The sequence below is a fragment of the Pristiophorus japonicus genome, chromosome 11, assembly GCF_044704955.1.
Source record: "Pristiophorus japonicus isolate sPriJap1 chromosome 11, sPriJap1.hap1, whole genome shotgun sequence".
Classification (NCBI taxonomy): Eukaryota; Metazoa; Chordata; class Chondrichthyes; family Pristiophoridae; genus Pristiophorus; species Pristiophorus japonicus.
In genome coordinates, this window is record NC_091987.1 from 15,481,529 (window position 1) to 15,505,309 (window position 23,781).

The 23,781-nt window shown below is 52.7% G+C and overlaps 2 protein-coding genes across 5 annotated transcripts in view; one reads left to right on the forward strand and one right to left on the reverse strand.

Annotated features, from left to right (window-relative positions):
* The window catches only part of LOC139275695 (splicing regulator RBM11-like), a 33,137-nt gene extending 27,489 nt beyond the window's left edge, over window positions 1-5,648 (reverse strand). The window contains exon 1 of the mRNA XM_070892872.1: window positions 5,533-5,648. Coding sequence (XP_070748973.1) covers window positions 5,533-5,625 — 93 coding nt within the window. The 5' untranslated portion in view covers window positions 5,626-5,648. The remainder of the gene's footprint in view (window positions 1-5,532) is intronic.
* A 584-nt stretch (window positions 5,649-6,232) lies between these two features.
* The window catches only part of LOC139275974 (stomatin-like), a 62,872-nt gene continuing 45,323 nt past the window's right edge, over window positions 6,233-23,781 (forward strand). For 2 of the 4 annotated variants that reach the window (XM_070893253.1, XM_070893251.1), the window contains exon 1: window positions 22,939-23,025. The gene's annotated coding sequence lies outside the window, so the exon portion shown is untranslated. The other 2 variants (XM_070893250.1, XM_070893254.1) reach the window with 2 other exon arrangements.

Below are 23,781 nucleotides of genomic sequence, written 5' to 3' on the forward strand. Positions count from 1 at the left end.
CCATTCAATAAGATCATAGCTGATCTGATCATGGACTCAGCTCCACTTCCCTGCCTACTCCCCATAACCCTTCGCTCTGCGTTCAGCTGCCGAGATCCGGGGATCTATAATTCTGTCCAGAAACCTCTCCGCCTCTCTGCCCTCTTTAAACCAACGTCTTTGGTCAAGCTTTGGGTCAGCCCATCTAATCTTTGGCTCGGCGTCCATTATTGTCTGATTACACGTTAGTGACATATCTAAGCAGTCAGCTGTGGCTCAGTGGGGAGCACTCTCGCCTCTGAATCAGAAAGATCTTGGGCTCATGTCGCATTCTAGAGACTTGAACACAAAATTCTAGGCCGGCACGTCAGTGCAGCGCCGAGGGAGTGCCGGCACGCCAGTGCAGCGCCGAGGGAGTGCCGGCACGCCAGTGCAGCGCCGAGGGAGTGCCGGCACGTCAGTGCAGCGCCGAGGGAGTGCCGGCACGTCAGTGCAGTGTGAAGGGAGTGCCGGCACGCCAGTGCAGCGCCGAGGGAGTGCCGCACGACAGTGCAGCGCCCAGCGCCGAGGGAGTGCCGCACGCCAGTGCAGCGCCGAGGGAGTGCCGCACGCCAGTGCAGCGCCGATGGAGTGCCGGCACGCCAGTGCAGCACCGAACGCCAGTGCAGCGCCGAGGGAGTGCCGCACGCCAGTGCAGCGCCGAGGGAGTGCCGGCACGCCAGTGCAGCGCCGAGGGAGTGCCGCGCGCCAGTGCAGCGCCGAGGGAGTGCCGCGCGCAAGTGCAGCGCCGAGGGAGTGCCGCACGCCAGTGCAGCGCCGAGGGAGTGCCGGCACGCCAGTGCAGCGCCGAGGGAGTGCCGCACGCCAGTGCAGCACCGATGGAGTGCCGGCACGCCAGTGCAGCGCCGAACGCCAGTGCAGCGCCGAGGGAGTGCCGCACGCCAGTGCAGCGCCGAGGGAGTGCCGGCACGCCAGTGCAGCGCCGAGGGAGTGCCGCGCGCAAGTGCAGCGCCGAGGGAGTGCCGGCACGTCAGTGCAGCGCCGAGGGAGTGCCGGCACGCCAGTGCAGCGCCGAGGGAGTGCCGCACGCAAGTGCAGCGCCGAGGGAGTGCCGGCACGCAAGTGCAGCGCCGAGGGAGTGCCGCACACCAGTGCAGCGCCGAGGGAGTGCCGGCACGCCAGTGCAGCGCCGAGGGAGTGCTGCACTGTCGGAGGTGGCTTCTTTCGGATGAGTCATTAAACCGAGGCCCCGTATGCTTTCTCAGCCAAATATAAAAGATCCCACGTCATTATTTTGAAGACAACCAGAGGGATCTCTCCGGTATCCTGTGCCAATATTTATCTCCAATTCAGAGCCATTGTTTTCAGACCCCGCCAAACTCCTTTCCCTAGCCACTTACTCCATCCCTCTCCTGTATATCTGTCTTAGGCTGAACCAAACTGTTCCCAACCTTGGTGTCATATTTGACCCTGAAATGAGCTTCTGACCACATACCCGCAACATAACTAAGACTGCCTGTTTTCACCTCCGTAACATTTCCCTTCTCTGCCCTTGCCTCAGATCATCTGCTGCTGAAACCCTCATAAGAAATAGGAACAGGAATAGGCCATTAGGCCCCTCGAGCCTGCTCCGCCATTCAATAAATCATGGCTGATCTGATCATGGACTCAGCTCCACTTCCCTGCCCGCTCCCCATAACTCTTCACTCCCTTATCTTTCAAAAATCTATCTCCGCCTTAAATATATTCAATGACCCAGCCTCCACAGCTCTCTGGGGTAAAGAATTCCACAGATTCACAACTCTCAGAGAAGAAATTCCTCCTCATCTCAGTTTTAAATGGGCGGCCCCTTATTCTGAAACTGTGTACCCTAGTTTTAGTTTCCCCGATGAGTGGAAATATCCTCTTTGCATCTACCTTGTCGAGCCCCTTCATTATCTCATACGTTTCAATATCATCATAAGGTCATTCTTCTGAATTTCAATGAGTAGAGCCCAATCTACTCAACCTTTCCTCAGAAGTCAATCCCCTCATCCCCAGAATCAACCGACTGAACCTTCATCCATGCCTTTGTTACCTCTAGGCTTTTCTAATCTGGCTGGCCTCCCACGTGCTGTGCTTGCTGACTACCGGTTAAGCAATGCCCCAATTTTAAATCTTATCCTTGTTTTCAAATCCCTCCATGGCCTCGCCCCTCCCAGTCCCTGTAATCTCCTCCAGCCGTACAACCCTGAGATGTCTGCGCTCCTCTGATTCTGCCCTCTTGAGCATTCCTGATTATAATCGCTCAACCATTGGTGGCCGTGCCTTATCATCTCGGCCCTAAGCTCTGGAACTCCCTTCCTAAACCACTCTACCTCTCTTTCCTCCTGAAAACCTAACTCTTTGATCAAGCTTTTGGTCATCTGCCCGAATTCCTTGTTATGTGGCTCGTTGTTAAATGTTTTGTCATAATACTCCTGTGAAGCAACTATTTATGTGGGTGTATTGTAAGGCGAGTAATTATGTCGTGTATTTTTGGGGTGTATTCTAAGGGGTGTATTTTATGGGATTCTTGTATGGGGTGCATTTTATGGGGGAGTGTTTTGGGGGGAGGTGCGTTTCCGTGGGGGGGGGGTATTTCCGCGGGGAGGGGGGGCATGTTTCCGGGGGGTGGTGCCTTTCCGGGGGGTGGTGCCTTTCCGGGGAAGGGGGCGCTGCTTTTCCGGGAGGGGCGGGGCGTTTCCGGGCGGGGCTTTTTAGGGGGTGGCGTTTCGGGGGGCTGTATAGCGGGTGCACTTAGGTGGTTTATTTATATGGATGCATTTGATGGGGGTGCGTGCTGGGGTAGGGGGTGGTGTATGCTGGGGGGGGGGGTGTATGCGGGGTGGGGGGGGTGTATGCTGGGTGGGGAGGGGGGGGGTGTATGCTGGGTGGGGAGGGGGGGGGTGTATGCTGGGTGGGGAGGGGGGGGGTGTATGCTGGGTGGGGAGGGGGGGGGTGTATGCTGGGTGGGGGGGGGGGGTGTATGCTGGGTGGGGGGGTGTATGCTGGGTGGGGGGGGGGGGGGTGTATGCTGGGTGGGGGGGGGGGGGTGTATGCTGGGTGGGGGGGGGGGGGGGTGTATGCTGGGTGGGGGGGGGGGGGTGTATGCTGGGTGGGGGGGGGGGTGTATTCTGGGGGGGCGGTGTATGCTGGGGGGAGGGGGTTGTATGCTGGGGGGGAGGTGTATGCTGGGGGGGAGGTGTATGCTGGGGGGGGGGTGTATGCTGGGGGGGGGGGTGTATGCTGGGGGGGGGGGGTGTATGCTGGGGGGGGGGGGTGTATGCTGGGTGGAGAGGGGGGGTGTATGCTGGGTGGGGGGGGTGTATGCTGGGTGGGGGGGGGGGGGTGTATGCTGGGTGGGGGGGGGGTGTATGCTGGGTGGGGGGGGGTGTATGCTGGGTGGGGGGGGGGGTGTATGCTGGGTGGGGGGGGGGTGTATGCTGGGTGGGGGGGGGGGTGTATGCTGGGGGGGGGTGTATGCTGGGTGGGGGGGGGTGTATGCTGGGTGGGGGGGGGTATAAGCTGGGGGGGGCGGTGTATGCTGGGGGGAGGGGGTTGTATGCTGGGGGGGAGGTGTATGCTGGGGGGGAGGTGTATGCTGGGGGGGGGGGGGTGTATGCTGGGGGGGGGGGTATAAGCTGGGGGGGGCGTATGCTGGGTGGAGGGGGTTGTATGCTGGGGGGGAGGTGTATGCTGGGGGGGGGGTGTATGCTGGGGGGGGGGTGTATGCTGGGGGGGGGGGGTGTATGCTGAGGGGGGGGGGTGTATGCGGGGTGGGGGGGTGTATGCTGGGTGGGGAGGGGGGGTGTATGCTGGGTGGGGGGGGTGTATGCTGGGTGGGGGGGGGTGTATGCTGGGGGGGGGGGGGTGTATGCTGGGGGGGGGGGGTGTATGCTGGGGGGGGGGTATAAGCTGGGGGGGGCGGTGTATGCTGGGGGGAGGGGGTTGTATGCTGGGGAGGGGGTTTATGCTGGGGGGGAGGTGTATGCTGGGGGGGAGGTGTATGCTGGGGGGGGTGTATTCTGGGGGGGGGGGGGGTGTATGCTGGGGGGGGTGTATGCTGGGGGGGGGGTGTATGCTGGGGGGGGGGGTGTATGCTGGGGGGGGGGGTGTATGCTGGGGGGGGGGGTGTATGCTGGGGGGGGGGGTGTATGCTGGGGGGGGGGGAGGGTGTATGCTGGGGGGGGGGGAGGGTGTATGCTGGGGGGGAGGGTGTATGCTGGGGGGGGGGGGTGTATGCTGGGGGGGGGGGGGTGTATTCTGCGGGGGGTTTATGATGCTGCAGGGAGTTGTACGCAAAGGCCGCCCTTCAGGGGGCGTCTTTCAGGGGTGTATTTATGGGGTTTACTTACAGGGTCAATTTTTGGGGTGTATTTTAGGGGGTCTATTTATGGGGTTTATACGTGGTCTGTTTTACAGGATGTATTTAGAGGGTGTATTTATAGGAGTATATTTAAGGGGGTGTATTTTGGGGGGGTGTATTTTGGGGGGGGTGTATTTTTGGGGGGGTGTATTTTGGGCGGTGTAATTTATGGGGTGTAATTTTTGGGATGTAATTTATGGGGTGTATTTTATTGGGGTGTATTTTATTGGGGCGTAACATAGGGGGCGTAGCAATGTTTTTTTTTTAAACTGTTTATTATCAGCGACGTATTTAATGGAGTGTATTGTAGGAGTTTATACAGGATCTATTTTGTAGGATGTATTTATGGGCTATAATTTAGGAGATCAGTTTTGGGGTGCGCTTTTTGCGGTGCGCTTTAGGGGGGTATTTTAGGGGGCGTACTTTAGGGGGTGTTTAGTGGGGGGAGTATTTTCGGGGGCATATTTATGGGGTGCATTCTAGGGGGGTTTATGGTGGGGGGGCGCACGATGGGTGTCGCGCGTTGGGGGGGCGCATATTGGGGGGAGTATTTTAGGGGACGTATTTTATGAGGTTGTATTTCAAGGGGTGTATTTTAGGGTATTTTATGTTGGTCTATTTTAAGTGGCATATTTTAAGGTGTGTATTTTAAGGGGTGTGTTGCGGGGGGGGGGGGTGGGGAAGGTATCTTCGGGGTGTAATTTACGCGGGTATATTTTAAGGGGTGTTTATTGGGGTGTATTTTCAGAGCTGTATTTTAGGGGGTGTATTTTAAGGTGTGTACTTCAGGGGGGTGTATTCTGGGGGGGTACTTTGGTGGGGGTGTATTTTAGGGGAGTATATTTTAGGGGGTGTATTTTAGGGGAGTATATTTTAGGGGGTGTATTTTAAGCAGGTGTATTTAGGGGTTATTTCGGGGTATATTTTAGGGGATGTATTTTAAGGAGTTTATTTTAAGGGGTGTATTTTAGGTGTACTTTTGGAGGTGTATTGTAGGGAGTATATTTTCGGGGGTATATTTTATGCCTGTTTATTTTTGGGTGTGTATTTAAGGGGTTTATTTTAGGGTGTGTATTTATGGGGTTATTTACACGGTGTTTTTTCGGGGTGTATCAATGGGCTGTATTTCGGATGTATTTTATTTATTTCTGTATTTGGCCTTTTACCTGCAGGAAGAGCTCGAACAGGATCTCCTCCCGGGCGCCGCTGTCCAGATTTCCCACAAATATCGTCCTGTCCGCCTCGTCCTGTTTGCTCATCCTCCCAACCCCGGCCCCCGCTCTCCCCACAGCCCCCGGCCCCCCGCCACTGGCTCCGGCTTCCGATCAATCCGAGGCCCGAGGCCGCGCCGTTATCGCCTCAGCGCCAGCCGCCACTGGCTGGCTTCCCGACGGGAACCCTCCCGGCCTGCAGAGGGCGCTGTGCTGGAGGACCCCCCCACCACAGTGCAGCCTGATACTGAGATCCTCCCGGCCTGCAGAGGGCGCTGTGCTGGAGGACTCCTCACTCACCAACAGTAGAGCCCGGTACTACGATCCTCCTGGCCTGCAGGGGGCACTGTGCTGGAGGACCCCCTCACCACAGTGCAGCCTGATACTGAGATCCTCCCGGCCTGCAGAGGGCGCTGTGCTGGAGGACCCCCTCACCACAGTGCAGCCTGATACTGAGATCCTCCCGGCCTGCAGAGGGCGCTGTGCTGGAGGACCCCTCACCACAGTGCAGCCTGATACTGAGATCCTCCCGGCCTGCAGAGGGCGCTGTGCTGGAGGACCCCTCACCACAGTGCAGCCTGATACTGAGATCCTCCCGGCCTGCAGAGGGCGCTGTGCTGGAGGACTCCTCACCAACAGTGCAGCCTGGTATTGAGGCCCTCCCGGCCTGCAGGGGGAGCTGCGCCTGGAGGAGCTGCACTGACTCTTTTGCTGAGGGAGTGCATGCGTCGTGTTCCCTGGTCTTATTGTGTCTGATTTCCAATAATTAACTGTTTTTAGATTGTGCCAACTGCAATTAATCAGCAACGCTGTGGTGAGACCCTCCCAACACCGGGGCACTATTCAGGTAAGCAATGGGCTGAAAGGCCGCCTTCTCGAATCATAGAATAGAATCATAGAATGTTTACAGCACATAAGGAGGCCGTTTGGCCCGTCAAGCCCGTGCCGGTTCTATGCAAGAAAGAAGTACATTTATAGAGCACCTTTCATAACCATCGGACGTGTAAAAGCACTTTACGGCCAATTAAGTACTTTTGGAGTGTGGTCACTGTTGTAATGTGGGAAACGTGGCAGCCGATTTGAGCACAGCAAGCTCCCACAAACAGCAACGTGATAATGACCAGATAATCTGTTTCCTTCTTATGTTGATTGAGGGATAAATATTGGTCCAGGACACTGGGAAGAACTCCCCTGCTCTTCTTCAAAATAGTCCATGGGATCTTTTACGTCCACCTGAGAGAGCAGACGAGGCCTCGGTTTAACGTCTCAGCTGAAAGAGAACTTCAGCCAGTTCCACTCCCTCGCCCTTTCCCTGTAGTCCTGTAAATGATTTTCCTTCAGGTACTTATCCAACTCCCTTTTGAAAGCCACGATCGAATCTGCCTCTACCGCCCTTTCAGGCAGCGCATTCCAGATCCTAACCACTCGCTGCTTAAAATTCTTTTCCGTCGTGTCGCCTTTGGTTCTTCTGCCAATCACCTTAGAGTGATTGCCCTCCACTCCAAAGGGGACGCACCTTCCGTTTTTAAGCATTCTGTCTGGAAGTCGGCCGACAGTAAAAAATAAGATGGAGTCGCTGGCAAGACGACCTCCCCTTTAAGGGCGGACACGCCGCCCAGGTACACACAGCTCCCCACCGGGGAAAGCTGCTGGTGGCACTGACCGGTGGCGGTGCCGCTCCCGCGGGGCAATTCCACGCAGGGGTCGGATAGGGGGTCACCGCCGGTCGGTAAGGGGTCGGTGCGTTCCCGCCGCTTCCGGCTCGGGGGCATTGTCGGTCAGGTCAGCCCATCCGTCTGCCCCTGATCGGTAAGGCCTCTCTGCTTCATTCCTGCTTCTTAGAGGCAATGGAGCTTATGGAGGGTGCAATTTCAGCCCCTAAATCTGTGTCCTCTGGTTCTTGACCAATGGGAACAGTTTCTCTATCTGCTCTGTCGAGACCCCTCATGATTTTGAATACCTCTATCAAATCTCCTCTCAACCTTCTCTGCTCTAAGGAGAATGTTGAGACATCCGGTGGTCATGAAAGGCGCTATATAAATGCAAGTCTTTCTTTCTTTATTGTGTGGCCAGAAGGCAGTGACTCCTCGCTCATTTCTCCATTCACGGGATGTGGGCGTCGCTGGCAAGGCTGCCATTTATTGCCCATCCCTAATTGTCCTTGGGAAAGTGGTGGTGAGCAGCCTTCTTGAAACACACCTGGCTTCAGACGGGCCAAATGGCTGCCTTCTGTGCTGGAACCATTCTATGATTCATTGAAACATATAAGATTCTGAGAGGGATTGACAGGGTAGATGCTGAGAGGCTGTTACCCCCTGGCTGGAGAGTCCAGAACTTGGGGGACATAGTCTCAGGATAAAGTGTCGGCGTTTTAAGACCGAGATAAGGAGGAATTTCTTCACTCAAAGGGTGGTGAATCTTTGGAATCCTCTACCCCAGAAGGCTGTGGATGCTCAGTCATTGAATGGATTCAAGGCTGAGATAGATTTTTTGGGCACTAAGGGAATCAAGGGATATGGGGATCAGGCGGGAAAGTGGGGTTGAGGTTGAAGATCAGCCATGGTCCTATTGAATGGCGGAGCAGGCTCGAGGGGCCACATGGCCTACTCCTGCTCCTATTTCTTATGTTCTTGTGGCCAAGGAATTGGAGGTCTTCTTGCCAGCTGGCACTGCTATTTTGGGTCTTCCCCACTCCCAGCACTGTCTGGGGAGGACTGGAAGACATAAAGTCCCAACAGTAGAGGAGGAAGAGAAATTCATGAGGACATCCCCACCAGCAGTGAGTACTGCAAGGAACCGCCTCCAGTGCTAACACCAGCTGTTTTCAGATATTGACTGGCCTGCAGTGTATTCCTGGGGTTTTCGGTTTGAAGTTGCAGAACCACCTGTTGATCATAGGCTTGGGCCAATTGTATTGTACCGGCCTTGTGCGATAAACCTGACTCCGTGCTGACGCACGACTTGCCGAGATCTTTGCGCTTCTCCAATTCTGGCCTCTTGCACATCCCTGATTTTCATCGCTCCACCATTGGCAGCCGTGCCTTCAGCTGCCTGGGCCCCAAGCTCTGGAACTCCCTCCCTGAACCTCCGCACCTCTCTGAACTCCTTAAAACCTACCTCTTTGACCTGTCCTAATATCTCCTTATGAGGCTGGGTGTCAAATTTTGTTTGATAATCGCTCCTGTGAAGTGCCTGGGATGTTTTAATACATTGTTGTTGAAACACGCATGGCGATTTTACTACATGACGAGACCCCCCAGGCAATTTTATTCTACAATAGCTCCCCTCCGCCGCCTCCCCCCAACCCCGACTGTATTAATTGTGCCCCCCCTCCACATAAAACAGGTCCAGTTAGTGATGAACGGGCATGATAGTTGCCCTAGCTGAGGAAAAAATGGAAAATGAATCAGCTTCAATATTACATACTGCACTTGATAAAACTAATGGAAACTCCAGGCTGTGTAGCGATAATTGCAGTTATTGTCTCATAGATTATTTCAGAGAGCGAGTTAAGTGCCATTTATTTTCCATAATGCACAGCTAGGTGACGCATAATGAGAAGAGTGAAGACCTATTTGTTTTTTATATGATTCGCAGCCACGTCTTTCCGTGGCTTTAAAACTGGGAACCATGGCAACTGAGAACTGTTTTCACGTTGCACATACCACTCGAGATGGACGTATTCCTGGAGTTATCGTCACTTGACCTCGTGCCTCCAGCTCCCCCATCCCCAGTCAAATAACCTTTCTTCTCATTTCCAGGTTCCAACAAAGCGCAATGTAATTCCATAGAGTCGAGAATGGTTCCCGCTGATTGGAAGGTAGCAAATGTAACCCCATACTTTAAGAAAGGAAGAAGAGAGAAAACGGGAAACTACAGACCAGTTAGTTCAGACCTGACATCAGCCGTGGGGAAAATGCTGGAATCTATTATTAAGGACGTGGTAACAGGGCACTTAGAAAATAATAACAGGATTGGCCAGAGTCAACAAGGATTTATGAAAGGGAAATCATGTTTGACGAATCTGTTAGAGTTTATTTAGGTTGTAACTAGCAGAATAGATAAGGGGGAACCAGTGGATGTGATGTATTTGGATTTTCAGAAGGCATTCGATAAGGTGACACACAAGAGGTTATTAAACAAAATTAGGGCTCATGGGATTGGGAGTAATATATACTACAACAACAACAACGTGTATTTATATAGCGCCTTTAACTTTAACTTAGTAAAACATCCTAAGGCGCTTCACAGGAGTGTTATAAGACAAAACAAATACATTTGACATGGCATGGATTGAGGATTGGTTCATGGACAGAAAACAGAGTGTAGGAATAAACGGGTCATTTTCGGGTTGGCAGGCTGTAACGAGTGGGGTACGGCAAGGATCTGTGCTTGGGTCCCAGTTATTCACAATCTATAATCAATGATTTTGATGAGGCCAAGGAGGCGTCGGAGAGGCGGAGCAGCAGAGTCGGGAGGCCTACAAAAGGCCCACCAGTCGGGAGGCGCCAGCGGGAGGGCGAGGAGGCGTCGGAGAGGCGGAGCAGCAGAGTCGGGAGGCCTACAAAAGGCCCACCAGTCGGGAGGCGCCCAGCGGGAGGTCGGAGGTCAGCCGGTGCAGCTGCAGCAGGAAGGCAAAAAAGAAGTAGAAAGAAATCGAAAGGTGACGTCACAGCCAAGGGGGTAAGTGATTGGCTGGTGATTGGTAAGTAGCTTTTCTTTTTCCTTTTATCAGTATGTAACCTTTAGCATTGTTGTTGCCAAATTAAGTTAACCTAAGGGTTAAGACATGGCAGGGGAGCTCAGACACGTGTTATGCTCCTCCTGAACTATGTGGGAAGTCAGGGACGCTTCCAGTGACCCTGACGACCACATGTACGGGAAGTGTAGCCGCCTCCAGCTCCTGACGGACCGCATTGTGGCACTGGAGCTGCGGGTGGATTCACTCTGGAGCATCCACGATGCTGAGCATGACGTGAATACCACGTTTAGCGAGTTGGTCTTACTGCAGGTTAAAGGTACACAGCCAGATAGAGGATGGGTGACCAACAGGAAGAGCAGTGCAAGGAAGTCTCCTGCGGTCACCCCCCTGGAAAACAGATGCTTTGGGTACTGTTGAGGGGGATGACTCATCAGGGGAGAGTAGCAGCAGCCAAGTTCATGGCACTGTGGGTGGCTCTGCTGCACAGGAGGGCAAGAAAAAGAGTGGGAGAGCTGTAGTGATAGGGGATTCGATTGTAAGGGGAATAGATAGGCGTTTCTGTGGCCGCAACCGAGACTCCAGGATGGTATGTTGCCTCCCTGGTGCAAGGGTCAAGGATGTCTTGGAGCGGGTGCAGGACATTCTGAAAAGGGAGGGTGAACAGCCAGTTGTCGTGGTGCATATAGCTACCAACAATATAGGTAAAAAACGGGATGAGGTCCTACGAGATTAATTTAGGGAGCTAGGAGCTAAATTTAAAAAGTAGGACCTCAAAAGTAGTAATCTCAGGATTGCTACCAGTGCCATGTACTAGTCAGAGTAGGAATCGCAGGATAGATCAGATGGATACGTGGCTTGAGGAGTGGTGCAGAAGAGAGGGGTTCAAATTCCTGGGACATTGGAACCGGTTCTGGGGGAGCTGGGACCAGTACAAAGTGGATGGTCTGCACCTGGGTAGGGCCGGAACCAATGTCCTAGGGGGAGTGTTTGGTAGTGCTGTTGGGGAGGAGTTAAACTAACATGGCAGGGGGATGAGAACCTATGCAGGGAGACAGAGGGAAATAAAATGAAGGCAGAAGCAAAAGATAGAAAGGAGAATTGTAAAAGTGGAGGGCAGAGAAACCCAAGGCAAAAAACACAAAGGGCCACATTACAGCAAAATTCTAAAGGGGCAAAGTGTGTTAAAAAGACAAGCCTGAAGGCTCTGTGCCTCAATGCAAGGAGTAGTAAGGTGGACGAATTAACTGCGCAGATAGCAGTTAACAGTTATGATGTAATTGGCATCACGGAGACATGGCTCCAGGGTGACCAAGGCTGGGAACTCAACATCCCAGGGTATTCAACATTTAGGAAAGATAGACAGAGAGGAAAAGGAGGTGGGGTGGTGTTACTGGTTAAAGAGGAAATTAATGCAATAGTAAGGAGGGACATTAGCCTAGATGATGTGGAATCGGTATGGGTGGAGCTGCGGAATACCAAAGGGCAGAAAACGCTAGTGGGAGTTGTGTACAGACCACCAAACAGTAGTAGTGAGGTTGGGGACAGCATCAAACAAGAAATAAGGGATGTGTGCAATAAAGGTACAGCAGTTATTATGGGCGACTTTAATTTACATATAGATTGGGCTAACCAAACTGGTAGCAATGCGGTGGAGGAGGATTTCCTGGAGTGTATTATGGATGGTTTTCGAGACCAATATGTCGAGGAACCAGCTATCGAGCTGGCCATCCTAGACTGAGTGATGTGTAATGAGAAAGGACTAATTAGCAATCTTGTTGTGCGAGGCCCCTTGGGGAACAGTGACCATAATATGGTAGAATTCTTTATTAAGATGGAGAGTGACACAGTTAATTCGGAAACTAGGGTCCTGAACTTAAGGAAACATAACTTCGATGGTATGAGGCGTGCATTGGCTAGAATAGACTGGCAAAGGATACTTAAAGGGTTGACGGTGGATAAGCAATAGCAAACATTTAAAGATCACATGGATAAACTTCAGTAATTGTACATTCCGGTCTGGAGTAAAAATAAAACGGAGAAGGTGGCTCAACCGTGGCGAACAAGGGAAATTAACGATAGTGTTAAAACCAAGGAAGAGGCATATAAATTGGCAAGAAAAAGCAACAAACCTGAGGACTGGGAGAAATTTAGAATTCAACAGAGGAGGACTAAGCATTTAATTAAGAGGGGAAAAATAGAGTACGAGAGGAAGCTTGCAGGGAACATAAAAACTGACTGCAAAAGCTTCTATAGATATGTGAAGAGAAAAAGATTAGTGAAGACAAACGTAGGTCCCTTGCAGTCGGAGTCAGGTGAATTTATAATGGGGAACAAAGAACTGGCAGACCAATTGAACAAAGGAAGACACAAAGGGTCTAGTGAGAAGGAGGAACTGAAGGATATCTTTATTAGGCGGGAAATTGTGTTCAGGAAATTGATGGGATTGAAGGCCGATAAATCCCCGGGGCCTGATCGTCTGCATCCCAGAGTACTTAAGGAAGTGGCCCTAGAAATAGTGGATGCATTGGTGATCATTTTCCAACAGTCTATCGACTCTGGATCAGTTCCTATGGACTGGAGGGTAGCTAATGTAACACCACTTTTTAAAAAAGGAGGGAGAGAGACTGGTTAGCCTGACATCAGTAGTGGGGAAAATGTTGGAATCAATTATTAAAGATGAAATAGCAGCGATTTGGAAGGCAGGATCGGTCCAAGTCAGCATGGATTTATGAAAAGGAAATCATGCTTGACGTATCTTCTGGAATTTTTTGAGGATGTAACTTGCAGAGTGGACAAGGGAGAACCTGTGGATGTGGTGTATTTGGACTTTCAAAAAGCTTTTGACAAGGTCCAGCACAAGAGATTGGTATGCAAAATCAAAGCACATGATATTGGGGGTAATATACTGACGTGGGTAGAGAACTGGTTGGCAGACAGGAAGCAGAGGGTCGGGATAAACGGGTTCTTTTCAGAATGGCAGGCAGTGACTAGTGGGGTGCTGCAGGGCTCAGTGTTGGGACCCCCAGCTATTTACAATATACATCAATGATTTAGATGAAGGAATTGAGTGTAATATCTCCAAGTTTGCAGATGACACTAAACTGGGTGGTGGTGTGAGCTGTGAGGAGGATGCTAAGAGGCTGCAGCGTAACTTGGACAGGTTAGGTGAGTGGGCAAATGCATGGCAGATGCAGTATAATGTGGATAAATGTGAGGTTATCCATTTTGGGGGAAAAAACACGAAGGCAGAATATTACATGAATGGCGGCAGATTAGGAAAAGGAGCGGTGCAACGAGACCTGGGTGTCATGGTTCATCAGTCATTGAAATTTGGCATACAGGTACAGCAGGCGGAGAAGAAGGCAAATGGTATGTTGCCCTTCATAGCTAGGGGATTTGAGTATAGGAGCAGGAAGGTCTTACTGCAGTTGTACAGGGCCTTGGTGAGGCCTCACTTGGAATATTGTGTTCAGTTTTGGTCTCCTAATCTTTGGAAGGACTTCCTTGCTATTGAGGGAGTGCAGCGAAAGTTCACCAGACTGATTCCAGGGATGGCTGGACCGACATATGAGGAGAGACTGGATCAACTGGGCCTTTATTCACTGGAGTTCAGAAGGATGAGAGGGGATCTCATAGAAACGTATAAGATTCTGACGGGATTGGACAGGTTAGATGCGGGAAGAATGTTCCCGATGTTGGGGAAGTCCAGAACCAGGGGACACAGTATTAGGATAAGGGATAGGCCATTTAGGACTGAGATGAGGAGAAACTTCTTCACTCAGAGAGTTGTTAACCTGTGGAATTCCCTGCCACAGAGAGTTGTTGATGCCAGTTCATTGGATATATTCAAGAGGAAGTTAAATATGGCCCTTACGGCTAAAGAGATCAAGGGGTATGGAGAGAAAGCAGGAAAGGGGTACTGAGGGAATGATCAGCCATGATCTTATTGAATGGTGGTGCAGTCTCGAAGGGCCGAATGGCCTACTCCTGCATCTATTTTCTATGTTTCTATGTTTTTATCCAAGTTTGCTGATAATACAAATGGACAAGAACATGGCAAGTGCAATATAATGTGGAGAAATGTGAAGTTATCCACTTTGGTAGGAAAAATAGAGTATTTTTTAAATGGCGAGAGATTGGGAAATGTTGGTGTTCAGAGGGACCTTTGTGTCTTTGTACACCAATCACTGAAAGTTAACTTGCAGGTGCAGGAAGAAATTAAGAAAGCAAATGGTATGTTGGTCTTTATTACATAACTTAGAAACATAGAAAATAGGTGCAGGAGTAGGCCATTCGGCCCTTTGAGCCTGCACCACCATTCAATAAGATCATGGCTAATCATTCTCTCAGTACCTCTTTCCCTGCTTTCTCTCCATACCTTTTGATCCCCTTAGCCATAAGGGCCATATCTAACTCCCTCTTGAATATATCCAGTGAACTGGCCTCAACAACTCTCTGCAGCAGGGAATTCCACAGGTTAACAACTCTCTGAGTGAAGAAGTTTCTCCTCATTTCAGTCCTAAATGGCCTAACGCTTATCCTAAGACTGTGTCCCCTGGTTCTGGACTTCCCCAACATCGGGAACATTCCTCCCGCATCTGACTTGTCCAGTCCCGTCAGAATCTTATATGTTTCTATGAGATCCCCTCTCATCCTTCTAGACTCCAGTGTATAAAGGCCCTGTTGATCCATTCTCTCCTCATATGACAGTCCAGCCATCCCGGGAATTAGTCTGGTGAACCTTCGCTGCACTCCCTCAATAGCAAGAATGTCCTTCCTCAGATTAGGAGACCAAAACTGAACACAATATTCCAGGTGAGGCCTCACCAAGGCCCTGTGCAACTGCAGTAGGACCTCCCCGCTCCTATACTCAAATCCCCTAGCTATGAAGGCCAACATGCCATTTGCCTTCTTCACCGCCTGCTGTACCTGCATGCCACCTTTCAATGACTGATGTACCATGACACCCAGGTCTCGTTGCACCTCCCCTTTTTCTAATCTGCCACCATTCAGATAATATTTTGCCTTCGTGTTTTTGCACCCAAAGTGGATAACCTCACATTTATCCACATTATACTGCATCTGCCATGCATTTGCCCACTCACCTAACCTGTCCAAGTCACCCTGCAGCCGCTTAGCATCCTCCTCACAGCTCACACCGCCACCCAGTTTAGTGTCATCTGCAAACTTGGAGATATTACACTGAATTCCTTCATCTAAATCATTGATGTATATTGTAAAGAGCTGGGGTCCCAGCACTGAGCCCTGCAGCACTCCACTAGTCACTGTCTGAAAAGGACCCGTTTATCCCGACTCTCTGCTTCCTGTCTGTCAACCAGATCTCTATCCACGTCAGTACATTACCCCTAATACCGTGTGCTGATTTTGAACACCAATCTCTTGTGTGCGACCTTGTCAAAAGCCTTTTGAAAGTCCAAATATACCACATCCACTGGTTCTCCCTTGTCCACTCTACTAGTTACATCCTCAAAAAATTCCAGAAGATTTGTCAGGAATGATTTCCCTTTCATAAATCCATGTTGACTTGGACCGATCCTGTCACTGCTTTTCAAATGCGCTGCTATTTCATCCTTAATAATTAATTCTAACATTTTCCCCACTACTGATGTCAGGCTAACCGGTCTATAATTACCCGTTTTCTCTCTCCCTCCCTTTTTAAAAAGTGGTGTTACATTAGCTACCCTCCAGTCCATAGGAACCGATCCAGAGTCGATAGACTGTTGGAAAATGATCACCAATGCATCCACTATTTCTAGGGCCACTTCCCTAAGTACTCTGGAATGCAGACTATCAATCCCCGGGGATTTATCGGCCTTCAATCCCATCAATTTCTTTCACACAATTTCCCGCCTAATAAGGATATCCTTCAGTTTCTCCTTCTCACTAGACCTTCGGTCCTTAGTACATCCGGAAGGTTATTTGTGTCTTCCTTCGTGAAGACAGAACCGAAGTATTTGTTCACTTGGTCTGCCATTTCTTTGTTCCCCATTATAAATTCACCTGAATCTGACTCCAAGGGACCTACAAATGGATTTGAGTCAAGGGGGTCTAAATTTCCCCAGCCCAAAACGGGTCTTACCTACCACTTTTGAAGTGTTCCGTACGCCCCAATGCATGGTTCGGACAGTCTGGAGAAATTCAGCTTTTTGAGTGCTGTTTCCAGTCGGAGCGATGTTGGTGTGGGGAGAGGGGTGGGCGTGCGGTCGGGTCGGAGTGGCCGATGCTTCAAGTCATCAGCGCCGTGCCGATGATGTCAGTTAAAGGGGAGGGCTGCTGCGAACTCTGCAGCCACTTCAGTGTCAAACACTGGGCCACCAGGGAGGGTTTCGGCCGGGCTAGCGGCCTGGCACACAAGAGTGGGTACCAGGCTGCCTGTTGGCGGGCCTAGCTGAACCCGCAGGAAAGTTGTAGGCCCGACCTGGCAGCCGGCCGACAAAAAAAATAACTTGGGATGGCCGTCAGCGCCACCTCCCCTTTTAGTGCGACCGTGCCGCCCAGCCACAGAAAGGGCACCGACAGTAAAAGCTGTCAGAGGCACCGACCGGCGGCAACGCAGGGCAAATTCGGAATGGGGATGCCACCCGTCGGTAAGGGGTTGCCGCATGCATGACACGGCGGGACAACAGTGGTAGCGGTCCCCTGCACCGCGTCAAAAGTAAAGGAGCGCAATATCAAAAATGGCGGCCCCATCGCGGCGACCGGTGGCTGCCGCTTCCAGGGGCAATTTCGGTCCCGAGACGTCTTCCTGCAATTATACCGGGCCCTGGTGAGACCACACCTGGAGTATTGTGCTCAGTTTTGGTCTCCTGACCTAAGCAAGGATATACCTGACATAGAGGGCGTGCAACAAAAGTTCATCAGACTGATTCCTGGGATGGGGCATTGCCCTATGAGGAGAGATTGAGTAGACTGGGTCTATATTCTCTCGAGAAACAGCACCTCATCTTTCAATTCGACACTTTACAGCCTTCTGGACTGAACCTGGAGTTCAACAATTTCAGATCTTAACCTCTGCTCCCATTGTTTTCCAGTTGGCAGCTGCTGATGATTCGGCTATTCCCATTTACACCACTTTTACTGCTTTATTTGTCCCATTACTACCTCCTTTCACCTTGCGCTATGATCCCCTTTGTCATTCAGGGGCCGAAATTGCCTGTTTTTTTTAGGGCCCATTACTGCGGCAAGGGGTCGGAGAGGAGTTACTGTGGCAAGGGTTCGGAGAGGAGTTACTGTGGCAAGGGTTCGGAGAGGAGTTACTGTGGCAAGGGGTCGGAGAGGAGTTACTGTGGCAAGGGTTTGGAGAGGAGTTACTGTGGCAAGGGTTCGGAGAGGAGTTACTGTGGCAAGGGGTCGGAGAGGAGTTACTGTGGCAAGGGGTCGGAGAGGAGTTACTGCGGCAAGGGGTCGGAGAGGAGTTACTGTGGCAAGGGGTCGGAGAGGAGTTACTGCGGCAAGGGGTCGGAGAGGAGTTACTGTGGCAAGGGGTCGGAGAGGAGTTACTGTGGCAAGGGGTCGGAGAGGAGTTACTGTGGCAAGGGGTCGGCCGCAGCGACGATCGCGACATTGCCCTCCACTTCTGAGTAGGCACAAAAGCTTCCCGCTCCGCCGCCTCCCTCCCCGCCCGTCCGCGCACGGCAACAAAGGTGTCATCACCGTGCGCAGCGCCTGGTCACCGCCCCGGAAGAGGACTCGCCCCGAAATCATCTGAGCAACGCCTGTCGGTGTCAACGATAGCATTTTCTGTCGCTATCAAATCGGCAAGCTGAACCGCCAGGGCTGTTTCAAGGCGCGCTGTGGCTGCGACCATTTTTGTCGGTGGAAATGTTCTGAGGAGTTTCGGGTTTGTACCTTTTGGCGGCTGAAGCCGCCTTCACTGATTACTGGCCCTCAGTTCACTCTGCCTGCCGTCCTTCCCCTTGCTTAAATAGTGACCGTTAGCAGAGTCGGGCCACTGCTTGCGACTGATGGGGTCCACGCTGGCAGTCGAGTTCCTCCTCCACATTCAGCACTGCAGCATGCTTCGAGAGAAGACAGCGGCGCCGGCAATTGCGAATGCAGAGGCATCGGGAGAGGGGGAGAGATATGTTCTCACAGGCAGATGGAGATGGGCATATAGCTGACCATAGGGAGGGTGGCACGGGTGGGCGTGAAGGAGGCCATGAGGAAGAGCATGCAGCGAGGAGAAGGGGCGGGATCACGGACCCACACAATCAGAGAGAAAGGGACATGGAGAGCAGACGGTAACAGCAGCAGCATCAGGCAGAGATAGCCAGCAGCAGGAGCATCCAGAGGGGCACGACCAGGACGCACAGCGCGATGAGGAAGTGGCCAGACCAAGGCGTGGTGGCAGAAGATCCAAGACTGTCCCATCCTCTGTCGTCGAACTACAGTACGTGGACGATGCTTGTGTCATGTATCCGACATGGTTACTGCTTGCGCTATTACAAGGTGTGCCACCAGAGGGCATAGTAGTGGGGGACTTGCAGGTTACCTGTACAGGTGTACCTGGCCTAGTATAAAAGGCAGGCCACCAGGTGTGATCCTCACTCTGGAGTTATCAATAAAGGACTAAGGTCACTACAGTTCAAGTACAACACATTGCCTCGTGGAGCCATTATCAGAGCATCTAAAGACGTAACAGCTTGCGTCTGCGCACATTCAGAGACTCAACTCCAAATCATAGTCAACATCTTCACTAAGGCGTACGAAAGCATGGGCCTTACACTAAACATCCGTAAGACAAAGGTCCTCCACCAACCTGACCCCGCCACACAGCACTGCCCCCCCAGTCATCAAAATCGACGGTGCAGCCTGTATAACGTGGACCACTTTCCATTCCTCGGGGGCGTACTATCAGCAAGGGCAGATATCGCCGGCGAGGTTCAACACCGCTTCCAGTGCACCAGCGCAGCCTTCGGCCACCTGAGGAAGAGAATGTTCGAAGATCAGGCCCTTAAATCTGGCACTAAGCTCATGGTCTACAGGGCTGTAGGATACCCACCCTCCTGTATGGTTCAGAGACGTGGACCATATACAGTAGACACCTCAAATCGCTGGAGAAATACCACCAACTATGTTTCCGAAAGATCCTGCAAATCCCCTGAGAGGACAGACGCACCAACGTTCGTGTCCTCGATTAGGCCAACATCCCCAGCATCGAAGCACTGACCACACTCGACTAGCTCCGTGGGCGGGCCACATAGTTCGCATGCCTAACACAAGACTCCCAAAACAAGCGCTCTACACAGCAAGCGAGCCCCAGGTGGGCAGAGGAAACGTTTCAAGAACACCCTCAAAGCTTCCTTGATAAAGTGCAACATCCTCACCGACACCTGGGAGTCCCTGGCCAAAGACTGCTCTAAGTGGAGGAAGAGCATCCAGGAGGGCGCTGAGCACCTCGAGTCTCATCGCCGAGAGCATGCAGAAAACAAGCGCAGGCAGCAGAAGAAGCGTGCGGCAAACCATTCCCACCCACCCTTTCCTTCAACCACTGTCTGTCCCACCTGTGACAGAGACAGTAATTCCCGTATTGGACTGTTCAGTCACCTAAGAACTCACTTTTAGAGTGGAAGCAAGTCTTCCTCGATTTCGAGGGACTGCCTATGATGTTGCAAGGGTCTTCTAACAACAGTTTCCGTACATCGACCTGACTGATGAGCAGTGTCTCCGGCGACTGTGATTCAGGAAAGATGTAGCGACAGAGCTCTGCCATCTTCTGCAGCTGGGCCTGGAACCTCAAACCAGTGTGAGGACGGCCCTCTCAGTGGCAGCCAAGGTCACCATCGTCCTGTATTTCTACGTCACTGGATCTTTCCAGAGAGCCACAGCAGACATATCGAACATCTCCCAGTTTGCGGCCCACTGCTCCAGCCGTCAGGTCACAGGCGCTCTCTCCAAGAGGAGGAGGGACTTCATCTCATTTCCAACGACCGGGGAGAAGCAGACGGAGCGCTCAAGTGGCTTCCTCGGGATAGCAGGCTGCACCCACGTCGCATTGAGGGCGCCGCAGAACAATCCCGAGATCTCCCGAAACTGGAAAGGATACCGCTCACTCGTCTGTGGTTGGTGTGCGACCACAGACGCCAAATCATGGCCGTTGATGCCCGCTATCCTAGCAGCAGCCACGATGCCTTCATTCTGCACCAGACCGGTGCGCCAGGTGTGTTTGAGCCCCCGAATGAAGGTTGAGGCTGGCTCCTCGGAGACAAGGGCCACCCGCTATGCACCTGGCTCATGACTGCCCTCCACAACCCCACCACTCCTGCCCAGCACTCGCACAATGACCGTCATGTTGCCACCAGGAGCATCGTTGAGCAGACCATCGGAATAGAAACATAGAAACATAGAAAGTAGGTGCAGGAGTAGGCCATTCGGCCCTTCGAGCCTGCACTACCATTCAATAGGATCATGCAACTTCAGTACCCCATTCCTGCTTTCTCTCCATACCCCTTGATCCCTTTAGCCATAAGGGCCACATCTAACGCCCTTTTGAATATACCCAACGAACTGGCCTCAACAACTTTCTGTGGTAGAGAATTCCACAGGTTCACAATTTTTTGCGTGAAGAAGTTTCTCCTCATCTCGGTCCTAAATGGCTTACCCCTTATCCTTCGACTGTGACCCCTGCTTCTGGACTTCCTCAACATCGGGAACATTCTTCCTGTCCAGTCCCGTCAGAATTTTATATCCTTCCTGAAACAACGCTTCCGCTGCCTGGTTCGCTCAGCAGAAGTGCTGAAGTACTCGCCTGCCCCTATTCGGCATCGTCTGCTGCATGCTTCACAGCCTGGCAATCACGAGGGTGCAGCCATTGGCCGACGACATAGCCGTAGCGCCGCAGGAAGAGGAGCAAGTTCAGTAGGAGATGCTGGAGGAGGCTGAGCCGGCACACAGGAGTCACCGTCACCATCCGGATCCTGCAAGTGAGGTCCACGACCATCTCAGAGCAGCTCGATTCCAATAAAGTGCTCGCCACTTGCACCTTCCCCCGTGCATCCCCATGCCCACGGCAATCAGCCCTCACACACGTGATTCCCCACACTGCACTGAGGCACAGCAACAAACAACGTTTCCAATCAACATTTTTATAACAAAAAGTGCAGCAACAACAGACCATCTTTCACTTGCCCTTGTGCATTTCCATATAGCCCTTTTTACATATACCTAATCTAGCATGGCTGCTGGGAGGCTGCTCGCTTTCACGTCCAGATGCTACAGATGTTCTTCTAGGACGCCCTCGACTAGCTCTGTCCCTGGAAGGGCCGGCTGCAGACTGCACCCCCTCAGGCTGGGCGCCAGCCACGGCCACTTGCAATGACGGACTGAGAGAGGTCAGCAGGTTCTTGCTCCAATGACCCAGTGCCACTCCCCCGGGGCAGCACCTCCGCATCCCCACCAAGATGCTCCAGCACAGTTGGATGGGCTTGCTGCGACACCGTGAGACCCCCGGTGGACCGTGGTGGACCTAGCGGCGATGGCAGCGGTCAGAGCTCACGTGGCATCCAGCTGAGACTGCGTGAGAGCAGTCAGACGCGCCTGCATGACAGCACTAAGATGCTGCGTGGCATCTTGCTGAGACGGCACGAGAGCAGTGTGAGCATCTATGCCACCATCCATTTTCTGTATTACAGCACTCAGATGTTGGGTTGCTTCCTGTGCTACAGTGGAAGCTGCCACGTCGCCCATGACACATGTCATGAGGTCTGGATCCGCACGGTCTCTCTGGGAGTCCACCACCGTCTGCACACTGGCAATGATGGGCTCCATGATGTGTGCAGAGCTGTCTGCAATGCGGGAGGCAGACTCCTCCATGCTCCGTGCCACTTGTGACAGGCTCGCGGGCACCCTTGCCCTTGCTCCAATCATTTCGGAGAGCATGGCCAACACCTTGTGGGCGAACGCCTCCCCATCGAGGTCCTCATCTGAGTCCTGTGCAGCAGAACTCGCGTGCGAACTCACCCTCCTGGGGAGCTGGCTCCCAAGCTTCCCTTTCCCCTTGACCATGCTGCAGCCCGTTAGGCCCCCAGTGCATCATCCAGTGCAGAACCCTCTCCTAAGCTAAGCTGTAAAGAATGCGTACTCCCAGTGGGTGCGAGTGAGAGAAGCAGTGACATAGAAACATAGAAAATAGGTGCAGGAGTAGGCCATTCGGCCCTTCGAGCCTGCACCGCCATTCAATGAATTCATGGCTGAACATGTAACTTCAGTACCCCCTTCCTGCTTGTATCTGGGTCTTCCTCTCCCTCCTGCTCCTCCTGCAACATTTCCTCGCTGGGATCGGGGGGCTCAGGCACCGGCTTGTCCAGGTCCAGGGCATTGCCTGCAACCATAAACGGCACAAATGTCGCGGGAAGGGGAGGGTCAGCCGTGCAGGAACAAAGGTGCACACATTGTTGAGCAGCCAAATGATGGGCCTTTGTGCAATAACGTTCAGATGGCATGAAAGGAAGGGCGTGACTTACCAATGCGGCCCCCCCAGCAGGACCCAGGGTCCCGACAGCCGCTGGGGCAGCGGCTGCAGTACTCCTTCCCTCCACATCAGTGAGCTGGCGCCGTTGCGCCTCTCCACCTCCGGTTCACTGCTGCTCGCGACGGTAATGTGCCATCTTGGCCGACAAAACAAAGAGAGGTCGGTGAGTAACAGTCCAGGAAGGGATGTGGAAGACATGGATGTGCAGCTTAAGGAGGCTGTCATTCTAAGTAGCAAATGAAAGGATGCGGCAAGTGTGAGTCGGCAAGGATGACGCATGCTTACGCACTCACCTGAAGTGGCGGTTTACCGAGTGCACACACAGAGACTGGTCTGTAACGGTTGGGGAAGGAGCCAGAGGCTGCAGTTCCATAGTTGGGGCAGCATGTACTCACTGTCACCACTCGAGTGACGTCGCTGAACCTCTTTTCGGCACTGAGTTGCTGTGCGGTCTACTATTGAGGCGTCCTGCACCTCGACGGCCACCTGTGCCCACGCTCCGCGGGGAGACCTGCAGAGAGGGCCTCCCAGACTCCGGAAATCGGAGGCACCTCCTGTCCTCCACAGCTTGCACCCAGCGTTTCAGCTTGGGCATCTGACAATCTGGTTGCCCTTGTGCTGCCTCTCGGAGCTCCCATTAATGCCTGAAACACGCAGCACATGCTCCAATAGAACAGCTCAGAGTGACCATGACCTACCTGAAAGACATGCCCTTTTAAGAAGGCCAGGGACCCGGGAGCTGAAATTCAGGGCTGCCAGAAAACTGGCGCACCTACTTTTTTTTTTTTTTTTTAAAGTTTTTTCCGTCGGGAGCGTTGAGGCGGCCTTTCCGTCGATTTTCGGAGCGGTGGTGATGTCACAGCGCATGTGCGTCACCACGCCCTCTCCCCTCCATTAAAGGGGAGAGAATCGGGCATTTTTTAGATTCGGCCACCAGGGAGGGTTTCGGCCGGGTCAGCGGCCTGGCACCCAAGAGGGGGGTTACCAGGCTGCCTGTTGGCTGCCCGGCCGA